Source organism: Corvus kubaryi, unplaced genomic scaffold (genome assembly GCF_017639235.1).
Source record: "Corvus kubaryi isolate FWS band 111438036 unplaced genomic scaffold, C.kubaryi_AGA036_p1.0 74, whole genome shotgun sequence".
NCBI lineage: Eukaryota > Metazoa > Chordata > Aves > Passeriformes > Corvidae > Corvus > Corvus kubaryi.
In genome coordinates this window covers 18,014,513-18,026,765 of record NW_024582061.1, presented here as the reverse complement: position 1 = coordinate 18,026,765, position 12,253 = coordinate 18,014,513, and the positions used below count along the sequence as shown (strand labels likewise).

The following is a 12,253-nucleotide window of genomic DNA, read 5'->3' as shown; positions in this document are numbered from 1 at the left end:
GCAGGTGTCTCACTGTTGCAGAGCAGTGCAATTCCTGGGGGAACTCTGCGTTCCTCACCAACGGCAATACTTTCTACCTCACTTCCCACAGTATCTTGTGGTCTCCCACTACAAACCAAGCCTAGCTCTGTTATTCTTGCATAATCCAATAAGAGCATAAAAAGGACACAGCTGCACAGTGTTAATTGTATTTAAGCACGATCTCTGTGCAGAAAAAAAGAAGTACATTTATTAACTGTCAGGAAGCAAGAGAAAAATAGAATAAGCTTCATTATGCAGGGGTGCATAGTGGTGCCTCAAGAGGCTTCCCAGTGCCTCAGTCACTTTCTTGGATATGTTCCTCCCCTGGCAGCTGGTGTTGAGGAACTTCCCAAAGTTGTTGAGCTATCTGGAGTTCCCCTTTGACAAAAAGTATTTTTACAGATAAATTAAAACATTAAGTCCTACACAGACTCAACAAAACTTTTTGCCTCCAAAAGCACAAAATACAGGCTTGCATTTTTTGTCTAGATAAGCATAGCTGGCCATGACTGATCTCTGCTTCAGTCAGAGAGAAATAATCTGTGAAGGTTTATTTGATACAACTGGTTTAATCACACCAGGAACAGTGGCTGTTGCTCATCCTAGCTACTGACTTAAGCTGTGAATTAATGGCTATGGGCTATTTCACTACAGCAGGAGCAAAACAGTGACTTATTTACTTCTGTTACTCTTCCTCTATGAACATTTTTTTTCAACCTGATTCTTCATGAGGAGAGCAGTTGTCTATGGCATATATCCCAGATCTTATATAGGTGTTAATTCTGTTCAAAACCAGGTAACAACATTGTCACTGTTGATCTAGCACTACTGTGTACCAGAGTGAATTCCAATGCGAATCCAAACAGGCAGCCCTGGCAGATGTCTTAGTTCAAAAGATCCCATGAAGCTGAGGATGTCCAGAGCCATCATGGAGATGTCCACTGCGTGCCGGTTGCCATTCCTGTTTGGTAAACCACTCACCACCATGTAAGCATCACCAATGGTCTCCACCTGTGGAAATAAAATCAGAACTCACTATTTGCAGACATAGAAAAGTACATCTTCAGTTAGAAGCAGAAAGATTTTATCAGATCCTTTTGTTCATGACTAAATATTTCTCCCCCAGAGAGCAGGATTGATTCGTTTAAGGTAGCTGACACCATTTGGGTATATGAGTGTTTATAACTATACCCAGCATTCCAATTAATGAATGTGTGACCACCTACTGTAGGAAATTTGGTATAAGTAGGCACAGTGAAAGCATATTGAAACAAAGTAATCCTGACCTGTTTTTCTCTCTTTTGCTTTGCTTAGAAGGCAGATTTCCTTAGCCACCACATCATGCAATTCGGTTTGTGTGTCCACTGGGTGTAAATGAGCAAAAGTACAGAGATAATCACCTTGTACACATCATGATGGTCAAGAATGTGGTCAAAGTTCTTGTAGATATCGTTGAGCATATCTACCACCTCCATAGGGGTGCTGTATTTGCAGAGCGTGGTGAAGCCAACAATGTCACTGAAGTAGATAGTGACTTCTTCAAACAGCTCTGGCTCTACCAGGCCAGTCTCCTTCAAAGATTTTACTACTGGCCTGTGGAAATAGAGAAGGCAGGAAGACAGAGGAGTAGTGTTTACTATTAAAGGTATTTTTTCATGCAACCCAATCACAGTATTGCTTTCTGTGTAAGAAACATCAAATAGTTTGCTGAAAACTGCCATTGCAATCGCATTTTAGATGCCCATAATGCTTTTCAGTCAGGGACCTCAAAGCACTTACTAATGGTAATTAATGCACTACAGACTTTCAAAATCCAAGTGTGTGAATAACCATGAGGAAACTGAGACACAGGCAACTGAGCTTCTTGGTTAAGGTCAGAAACAGGGATATTGAGTAAAATTTAAAACTGAAATTCTGAACTTCCTGACATGTAGACCTAAATTCTACCCATACAATAAGTAAGACCAGACAGTTTTTTCTGTTTTCTCAGCATAGAAGTAATTTCATTATAATAATTACATCAACTCATCTTGATTTCAGATGAGGTATCATAGTCTGATAATTTTATGGAAGAAAAATTCAATACCATGACAGTCAATGCCTATTCAAGAGGTACCTTCATTTTCTTGCAATTCTAAATCCAGAAAAATACCTGTTCCTAGTGGTGGTATTAGAAGAGAATAACTGAAAGAGACCCAGAAAATTATAGGTTTTGCACAATGCTGTGTTCCATCTACAATGAAACAGTAATAGAGCGGTAGGAACAACAAAGAGTGGAAGGAGACATGAATTCCTTGTCGTACTGTCTATACAGCCAGATCATTCCTGATTTTCCCCAAAACTGGATTGAACAAGCACTTTGTTTTTTGTGATGAGTCATAAAATCAATACCCTGACTACTGAAATATCCTTGAAGCTAGTAATGACATACCAGGATAGTTCTATTATTCCAAATATGTGCAATACCGAAATTACTGGTATTACCAATATTATGATACCAATAATACTTGTCCTATAGCATGCTCTGAAGAATCCATCTAACCCAGTATGACCCAGCCAACCTCAGCCCCTCTGTTGCGTTGCTAAACTCCAGCCTGAAGTTGGACTGTACTCCTGCTCTTCAGCTGAAGACACTCCTTCTACCTAGCAAGGTGCTGGAGCAGAGCAGAGCTCTGTGATGTGGGATCACTGTAGGTCTGTGTTCCCAGGAAGGCAGTGAAAGAGAGGCTTGTGCTGGAAAGGGGGAAACCTGTGCGTGAAGAAATGTTGAGGAAGATAATGGGTCCCAATACCATCTTGGCATGACACTCCACCATAGGGTGGAAAGCTCAGGGACAGCTGCTTCTTATTTCCTTTCTGGCAGGATTAGATTAGATGGAAAGAAAATAGAACATAAACATTAATCCTATCCCCTACTCTGCAAGAATCGGGTGTATGTAAATAAAATGGCAGCGAAAATCCTCCTGGCCAGTTACCTTGGAAGTAACATGAAATTAAGCCTGTCTGCTCTGTCTCGCTCTGCTTTGTACAGCTCTGTCCTTTCCTCCACCAGGTGTTCCAAGTTCCGCGAGTACAGCTGTAGACGCCGGATCAGGGTATCCATGTAGCTTTCATTGGTCTGGCCATGGAAATTACTGCAAATAACAGAATTACACAGGAATCAAGAAGAAAGATGTACATTGTTGAGAGCAGCTAAAAGGAGGCAAAAAAGCAGCAACAGAAAACTTCTTCAGTGTTTGACTTCCCTATAGTTAGAATGCAAAGCGCCTCAAGTGCATCATTCTTTTGCTTGCTTGGAGGCCTTATGTAGATGAATTGAAAGTCTGTAATCCACACTTGTCAGTTGGAGCTGGTAATTCTTAAGGCAGCCTTCAATCACCTAACCCTGCTAATATTGTCAATTCCAGATTACCTTGGGTAATCCAGGAACATACATTTGTAAAAAGTAACTGACAAACTCAAATTCTGAGAGGAAGCTAAAAATAGTAGGTAGAAAATTGCATATAATGTTTAGATGGGGACTTCAGCCAGAAGAATTAAGACAATTTGAGGCTGTCTGATTAGAAGACTGAAGAATACAGTGGAACAATGGACAGCCCCGTGGCTAGTTTTACTCACAAAATCCTGCAGACTAAAGCCTACTAACCCCTGGAAGCAGAAGTGTGGTAACATGAGCTGCTCAAACTTGTTTGTCCGGGCAGCCTGCACTCGCCAAAGCAGTCTGAAAGTAATTGGGACCAGGCTGACTGGAAGAGTCAGATTAGTATTGCATCCAACTGGCCTTCAAAATTACTCTTTAAACAAATTTTATGTCAGGGATGCATCATCTTAGACCTACATGAAAAGAACACTATATTGTGTGTGACAAGAGGCAACCTTTTTGCTTTTGTAGGATGGAGGTTTAGGAGCTGAACCAGGAGGCCTCTCTATTCAGCTGCAGAAAGGTTATTCAGCTGATACATTCAGTTATGCATATTAGAGTTGTCTTGCCCATGTAAAGTGTAAAATGATGCTGTTGGGGTTTGTCCATGGGGAGAACCTTAAAAACTGGGGAGCAATTTCCTAGGAGAAGTGATTAAAAGCTCACTGTTTGGTCATTGAAATAATTAATTCAGACCAAATTCTGCAGGAACAATGCAGCATTGTGCAGGTGAAAGGCCTGTGTAACCCCACAGGGTTATCCAGCTATGACCCTTATTATTTTCCCAGAACTTTGTACTACCAAAGCCCTGTAATTAATACTTCTTGTGAGTTACAACTCAAAATTTCTAGTCAGCTTAATTTGGGACCATCCAAACTTTCAAATCATCCTTCAAACATCTATGTGCATTCATTTACCAAAATGTAGATTACATGAGTCACTATACAACTCTTGACTAGAGAGAGGGAGTGAATTACTTGATTGGTTTAAATCCCTAATTATCCAGCTTGCTAGTTCCATAATGTACCAATTTGAGGTAAGGTGATCATCTCACCCTCACTCAATACATTGTACACAGGTGTATGTATACATATGTACATGCTCCCCTACTTTTCTGCCAAAGAATAAAACAGCATCTAAGTGAAGACACTAGGGTTTTCCACTGACTGAATCATAATCACATCAATTTACACACTTAAAAATATGAGCTTTCTAATACAGGAGGAGTTTGGAGCATCTTAAAAAACAAAGCCCCTGCTTCTCACCTGAATATTTTAGCCAGAGTACTCTCAATTTTCTTAAAGTCAGGCCTTTTCTCTGGATCTTCCTCCCAGCAGCTCTTCACTAGTGTATATACCTTCAAAAAAATTTAAGGAAAAGTCCACCTGAGATATAGACAGAGAGTAGTGCTAAACCGCACTAGTTCGTTACAGAATTTCCAGTTACTCTTGACCAGCAACATACTAAATTGTGTGACTAATTGTCTTGAACCTATGGTTAGAACACTCATTGCAGGCATCTTAACTCTGTGATGAGTAGTGACATGATCTTAACTTGAATTTGCAATACACAAATGAAAGGCAAGTAAACGGATCCAGTCTTGCAGATTGGTGTCAGACACAGTTACTGACATGGTGGTAAATGCTGTGTTAACTATATTTCCAATATCCTGAGTTTGGGATTTTTCTGAAACTGGTGATTCAGCCAAAAAAGAATGGGATTCATTGCTGGATATGTGAATATCAACAATACAGACATTTTCACCTGAGCAAGAAGCCATAGGGGCTATATTAGTGGAGAGGGGTATACTTGAGGTGTAATTCATCCCATCTCAAGGATATCTAAAATAGGTGAGAAGAGTGTCACCATATAAGTCTCTGTTTCTTTCCAGTGAAATAATTTCCATGAGTCATATTTCACATTGCTGGTAACAACTATAGAATGCAATTTCTTCCCACAAAGTTAGGGCATTTGGCATAAAACACATAGCTTTCACCTTTCCATGATCATGGGCTCTAGTTTGGCCAGGACTTCCACCCTTCACCCAGAAAATGACTTAGTTAATTATTAGCTTACTTCCAGCTGTCTTTCTCCCACTGTTTCCAAGGTCAGGTCTGGTCGGAAAGGCTTCACTTCTTTGCCTCTCTCCACTCTGTAAAGTTTCTCTAATACACGAAAAAGAACAAAGCTTTAAACAAAAAAGCGTAAGGACATTGATTGTGTATAGCAGTCTCTGATGTTACAAGGCACTGTACAAACAGAAGTCTTGAAGACAGTTGCCTCATTTTGTTAGAATTTCAGCTTTGGAGCTTTTCTTAATGTATGGCACAAGACCGAAACAGGCTGGCTTGAAGGCCCCTGAAAGCAAAATGAGTAGAAATGTACATGAGTATTTATTGGTTACGGTAGACATGGTTATGGCATCTTCCCAAATGAATGTTGGGCATTACTAGTGTGCCTCTCAGCATGAAGTATAATTATAGTAACAAACAATGTGAAAAGCCCATTGCAACTTGATCAAAAGTGTGGAGACATACACCGCTCATTAGAGCAGTTCAAATCATCCTGCAGATGCTTAACTTCCTTAAAATGAAGCTGTTAATATAAATGGGTTAAAAGCATTGCATTTGTTAACTCATTTGTACTCTTAGTCATTAAATGCATTCTATGAAAGTTATTTGGACTCTGAACACATCAAAATCAGGCTGCATTTGCACAACTCAATTTAAGCACAGTAAGAGAGCACTAAAGCAAAAATATCTTCCTTTGTCTTTCTCCTGCAGACTTCAAGAATTCTGGGGGAAGGGGTGGGGGGTGGTAAAAAAAAGAAGCAATTTTTTACCTCTGGATAAAAGGAAATTGAAAGGGATCTGTGGATCAGAACAGATTATTTATTAATAATGTCTGATTATATTTGGGATACAATTTTACTGAAGGAAGTATACATCATTCATGTGTAATTATATGAGGAAGGTTTGTAATTGCACTGGTCTACAGCAGCTACAGATGCCTAAACATACCCAATGTGCATGATCACCTTAAAATGATGCAGCAGCATCCAACTTTTTGGTACAGAAATTACAGACTAGAGATGGAGCAGAAAAGTTGAGTCTCCCAAATGCAATAGAGTGGAGAGACTGCTGAGAAGTCTTCTGTGGGCTAAGAGACAGGAAAGTCTGTGTAGGGCTCACGTACGCAGGAGGAATGTTCTGGATTTCCATGCTGGACACAAAACTGAGAGAGGAAGTAACAGCACCTATTAGCAATACTGCAATTAGTCAGTAGCAGAAAGTAGTGGAACAAGGAGGCAGCCTGAATTGAGCATTGGTACGTGGCAAGGTTTCACAGTCTTGAGCAGTGAATGAGTTGTTTCTGCAGAAGAGTGGAGTAACCAGACGGAGAACAGCTTCTTGCAGGGATGTCAGTGAAGCAGATGATGACCTAGTTACTTCTACACATTAGAAATCCAGTTCTGTATACCTGTCATGGGACTTCTTTTCTCTCATTAGCAGCAAAATTACTGTACATTAAGTTGATTGATACATATTTTCACGTTGAGTAAATTGGCTCACTGAGTAACTGAAAGTAGAGTTTAGTTTTTCTAAGTTGGTGGATGGAGCTCAGGTGTGGGGTTTTTAAAACAGTCTTTTAAAATCTGAACACAGTCCTTGCTGCTGTCATTTAAGCCTGGAGAAGCAGTTATATCAGCTGTCCTGAAATATCAATATCAAGTCTTCTAATTTGCAGAGACTAACTTCTGATAGCCTAGCCACTGAAGGAGTTTCTCTGGTGACTTAAAAACAAAATTAATGTAACAGACAACAGGGACATTTCTTTGTCCATTACCATTGACTCTAATTTGGTTATTTTTTCTCTCTTTTTATCTTGGATGTTTGTAAATTAATGGTCACCCCGAGTTTGAGCTACTGTCTTCCAAAGTTAGATGATGCCACAAACAAAATGCAGAGGTGTTTGAATAAGTATGGTTCACTGTCTTGCTCATCTTGGCTAATGAATGAATCAGGCATTTAAATGAAGAGCCACTTCAGAAATATGTAATAAAATTAATTCCTTTCTGTTACATGAAATTTGATGAACTGATGAACACATTTTACTCAACTTGCGTAATCAAAAGTCAAGAATAATACCAGAAGCCATTAGATCAGCAATATATATCTTAGACATCTACTAATGCTTTTATGGAAAAAAAAAAAGTTTTGTGGAGAAAACAATCTCCTCACTGAATGGAAAATTTTAAATTTCAGCTGAAATTTACAAAGCAGATTATTTTTTTAAGTTACAGTGGACCCAGACTTACTAGGTTTCACACCTAGTTAATTTATTGTCTTACCTCACATGCTGGTATGTGACCATCTCCAACATCAGCACTTAGATGCTGTCAGGTACCTAGCTTAGGTGCTACAAATTCTTTGAGTTGCATGGATTAACCTAATGCCATTTGAAAGAGACAGTCTTTCCAAAAGGACAGAATACAGTGTTAAGAAACAGGTAAAAGATAAAACAAGGAACCAGGTTCTCACTGTGACAGCCAGGGTCAAACACAGAGCAATGAGGATGCCACCACATCTCAGAAAAGCCAAGAAACACTATGTCTGAGGCTAACTTAATAACCATTAACACAACACAAAAAGACTGTAACTGCTCAAAAAGCAGTTAAAAGAATGTAGTTTGCTATGGTTTTGCTTCACAAGTCAAAATGAGCAAGGTAGGGCATTGCACCTTCCTTTCTCCATGTTGGCAATATTTGTAAAATTCTTGCATTCATGAGGATTGTGTCTGCCTCTTCCCAAGAAAAAGGAATAGAAAGGCCTTATTTTCTCTACCTTTTATTAAGCATGGAATCTTGAAGAGTTTCTTGTAAGGGGAACAGGCATTTCTAATCTCTTTTAAATCTACATTTATGTTATAGAGTTGGTGATGTGAAAAACTGTGTTTCCTGAAATATGAACAGATTTGTGATAATGTAGGATGATGAACATGCCCCAGAAATTATTCTCGAATGTAACTCAGTAAAAGAGCTATTAGGCTGTCGAGCTTCTGCTCTAGATGTTTTAACAAATGTGAGGCGGATCCAACAGAATGACTCAGAGATAAAGGCAACGTCTAAATTTGTTGTTAGTAACTATTGTTAGTCACTAGGAAAATCCCAAACCCACACATGTTTCTGTGTCAGTTCTAGTATATAATAATGTCTGGATTCTGGGAATTGGGATTGACTGGGCTGGATATTGTCTTGGTTTTAGCTAGGGTAGTTAATTTCTTCTCAGAAACGGTTACAGTGTTGTGTTTTGGGTTTGGAGTAAGAATGGTGTTGATAACACACTAATGTTTTGGTTTTTTGATAAGCTGTGTTTCTCCTAAGTCAAGGACTTTTTTTTAACTTGTCTCAGGCTCTGCCAGTGAGGGGGTACACAAAAGAAACTGGGAGAGAGCATAGCTGGGATAGGTGACCCACACTGACCAAAGGGATATTCCATACCAAAGAATGTCATGCCTGGCATATAAACTGGGGGGAGTTACCTGAAAGGGAAGATTATCTGGGTTCAGGAAGGGGGTTTGGGTATTGGTTAGCTGATAGTGAGCAATTTCATTGTTCGTCGCTTGTTTTTCCCTTTTTATTATCATTATCACTATCGTTTATCATTAATATTGTATTTTACTTTATTTTCAATTATTAAACTGTTCTTATCTCAACCTATTAGTCTTACTTTGATTCTCCTCCTCATTCCACCAGGGGGAAGGAGGGTAGAGAGGCGGGGTTGAGCAAGCGACTGCATGGTGCTTAATTCCCAGCTGGACTTAAAACCAGAACAGCCACTCAAAAACAATGTCAAAAAATGCACAATACAGGGTGTAATGGATGCACTACAGGAGGAGATGATTTTTGTGACAGAAGTTAAATTGCTAAAGTTAATTATAACCAGCTTGAATAAAGTCTGAATTGCCAGTTTTTAAATGCCAGCTGTTCTTATGTCATGCAACTGAGTTTTTGTTATTCTGTGTTGACAATGCTGATTTATTCTGCCTAAAATGAGTGGCATATTACATGTTGTTTACAAGTCAAAATAGAAAAACCTTTGAGGCCTTTAAATGTTACAGTAAGTCTGGACAACATTGTATAATGTTAACTTCTGTAATGCTGTGCTCCAGGTGAGAAGGGAAGAGAAAGGGCAAGAAAACTCAATGCAAACTTTATTTACAGAAAAAGTAGGGACACTTGCCCCCACAGTGAGATCCTTCAAACAGGCTCTTCATTCACCATGCAGGGAAAGGAGCAGCTGTTCAAACAGGTATGAGAGACAGTGCCTTTCACAAAACATGGAGAATAGGTCACTTACAGCTCCAACCGTCCCAGAAGGCTGCAGTAGAGGAGAAATCTGTGGAATTACCTCTGTTGTCCTGGCAATGTGTGGTGTAGAATGTCTCTTTGCGTAGGATGATTTCTTGGGCAATGATCCCATAGCTGTATACATCACCCTTCTGAGATACATCGGCGTGACGGAGATGCTCAGGAGCTGTCCACAGGTCTGAAGATCCAGATGGCAATGGGGGATGATGTAAAGGGGGAAGGGAGAGAAGTAATTGAAAAAAGGGTGATCCTTCTCAGAGCATCCACTGGCTCTAATGATATTTCCTTTTACTCTTTTCATATCCAATCCAGAGCCCACTGGTATTGTGTATTTCCTACTTTAGCATTTTTCTTGAGAAGCTGACATCAGTACAGGTTAGATAAACCTCTGAGGTAGTTTTCAATTTTCTGGGATTTGCTGACCCTGCTACTTTCCACTGTAGATGCAGACTCTTACACCTTCAGAAAAGTTATGTCTATTGGCAATGAACTTGCTTTTCTTAGCTACATTTCACAGGCTTCTTAGAAATAGCCGATGTATCTATATAAGACCAAGGAATGCCAGTGCTATAATAAAAAAACCCTGAGCCATAAACTATTGAGCTAGGAGATGCAAGGAGTTTTTTATGCACAGTATCTGATGAAAAGACTGCCATATTTCCCAATGGCCTTGATATCATGAAGCTATTGAAACAATTCTCAAGTGCTTTTGAGCCTGACATAATATTACCTGCTCATAACTTTCTTTCTTGAAAGAACTTGCTTTCTTCTCAGATTGCTTTCTACAGAAATTATTAATCTGTATTTCTCATGCAATGAGCACCATTGTACCTCAAAACCAGAATGCTACCATGGTACAACAGCTGTGACATGCTGGTGACATACCATAACAGTGACCTGAACACAGTGACCCTGAAGACAGTGTTATGATATCAGGCTGTAACATCCAGCCACAATGAATCTGTAGATCTCTTGTGAAACAGTGAGTTTCAAGGACATAGACTGAGTAACCAGAAATTCTGAGGCTGCTTATAAGCAATAGAAGATAAATACATTACAATGTAATAATAATATAAAATTAAATAAGAAACTTTTAAAATTAAGAATGAATAGAACATTTATGTTCAGTGCACTTTTCTTAGTCCTTTTTTATGTTCTTATTGCTCCTCTTGAGTATGTTTGTGTCTGAACGTAAAAACTTTCTCCAAACCAGTTGCAACCAGTTTCTTCTCAGGACATATGCTGCAGTTACAGCACAGTGCCGTGCTTATTGTACCCCAAGCTCTACTCTACAGATTCATATGACATAATTTCAGATGGGCTCATCTTTTCACTCCAGATCAAGTAAGAAGGAAAAGATGAGTAGAAAGGAGTGTTCTATTTTACAGAAATATTCTATGAATGTGAGGTGAATAAAAAATGTAAAGAAAAGCTATTAATATTATTCCAATCTGCTTGAGCATATATTACTAGATTCCTACCTAAGGAAAGAAAAGCGAGTTATCATTGCATATCAACACAGATTTCTTCAAGAGTTATCAGAGTCATGCTTGTTAATGTTTAAATGATACCACAGAGCACCATAGTAACACATGTATCTAATCAATTACGAGATTTATGGTAAATTAACTGCTTTTTTTCTTCACACAATTTCAGTATTACTGCTGAAGAGAGCTGTTTGCATGAAGGACTTGGATACTGAAAATGTTTCTTACACTGCAGTCACAGGTGAAATCTCTGTTTTCTAAACTAAAAGTTGAATATTCATCTTTCCTTCCTTCTCACACTAATTTCTTTCTCTACCTGCTAGTAATTCTTTCGTTGTGTTATTTAAGTTAAAACAATATAATGGCTGCTATAATATGAATCAAAGTCGCATTGTTTTGTACTGTGTAGAAGATGTAATTAGACCCTACTGGTCTATGAAGATAAGAAAATTCCATTGAGTTGGAAACCATGAAGGAGAGTCCAGTTAGGCATTTTTTACCTTTCCTTGGAGGCAGAATTGAATTACAGCCAAAATCAGTGATCTTCACTACCATGCGATTGTCTACTACACAGTTTGTGGATTTGAGTCGACCATGGACTTCAGTTTTGCTTGAGTGCAGGTAAGACATCCCCTGTGGTTGACAATAAAAGACAAAGAAAGCAAACTACATGTGAGACGCTCAGATGTTACCAGACTCAACAAGAATGTGAATATTAGCATAATATCTGTGCAAGTAATTAAATGGACTTCATCTGCAATGTATATGTATAAATCACATTTCCCTTTCATATTATTATTTTACAAAGGAAACTTTCCAAGACATTAGGAACAGTCAATATTACAAAATAAGGAAATGGATCCTGTCATGGAAGGCCATCCTTCCTTTTAGTTAACAACATGGCATCTTGGGTTTTGTCAACATTAGAACACAATTAAGCAATTAAGGAAATGT

At 38.8% G+C, this 12,253-nt stretch overlaps 1 protein-coding gene across 1 annotated transcript in view; it reads right to left on the bottom strand.

Moving 5' to 3' along the window:
• GUCY2C (guanylate cyclase 2C) overlaps positions 1 to 12,253 on the bottom strand; it is a 45,088-nt gene that overhangs the window by 4,146 nt on the left and 28,689 nt on the right. The window contains exons 17-23 of the mRNA XM_042050884.1: positions 11,800 to 11,932; positions 9,853 to 9,990; positions 5,519 to 5,607; positions 4,708 to 4,799; positions 2,997 to 3,155; positions 1,422 to 1,614; positions 858 to 1,032 (exon numbers count right to left, since the gene is read on the bottom strand). Coding sequence (XP_041906818.1) covers positions 858 to 1,032; positions 1,422 to 1,614; positions 2,997 to 3,155; positions 4,708 to 4,799; positions 5,519 to 5,607; positions 9,853 to 9,990; positions 11,800 to 11,932 — 979 coding nt within the window. The remainder of the gene's footprint in view (positions 1 to 857; positions 1,033 to 1,421; positions 1,615 to 2,996; positions 3,156 to 4,707; positions 4,800 to 5,518; positions 5,608 to 9,852; positions 9,991 to 11,799; positions 11,933 to 12,253) is intronic.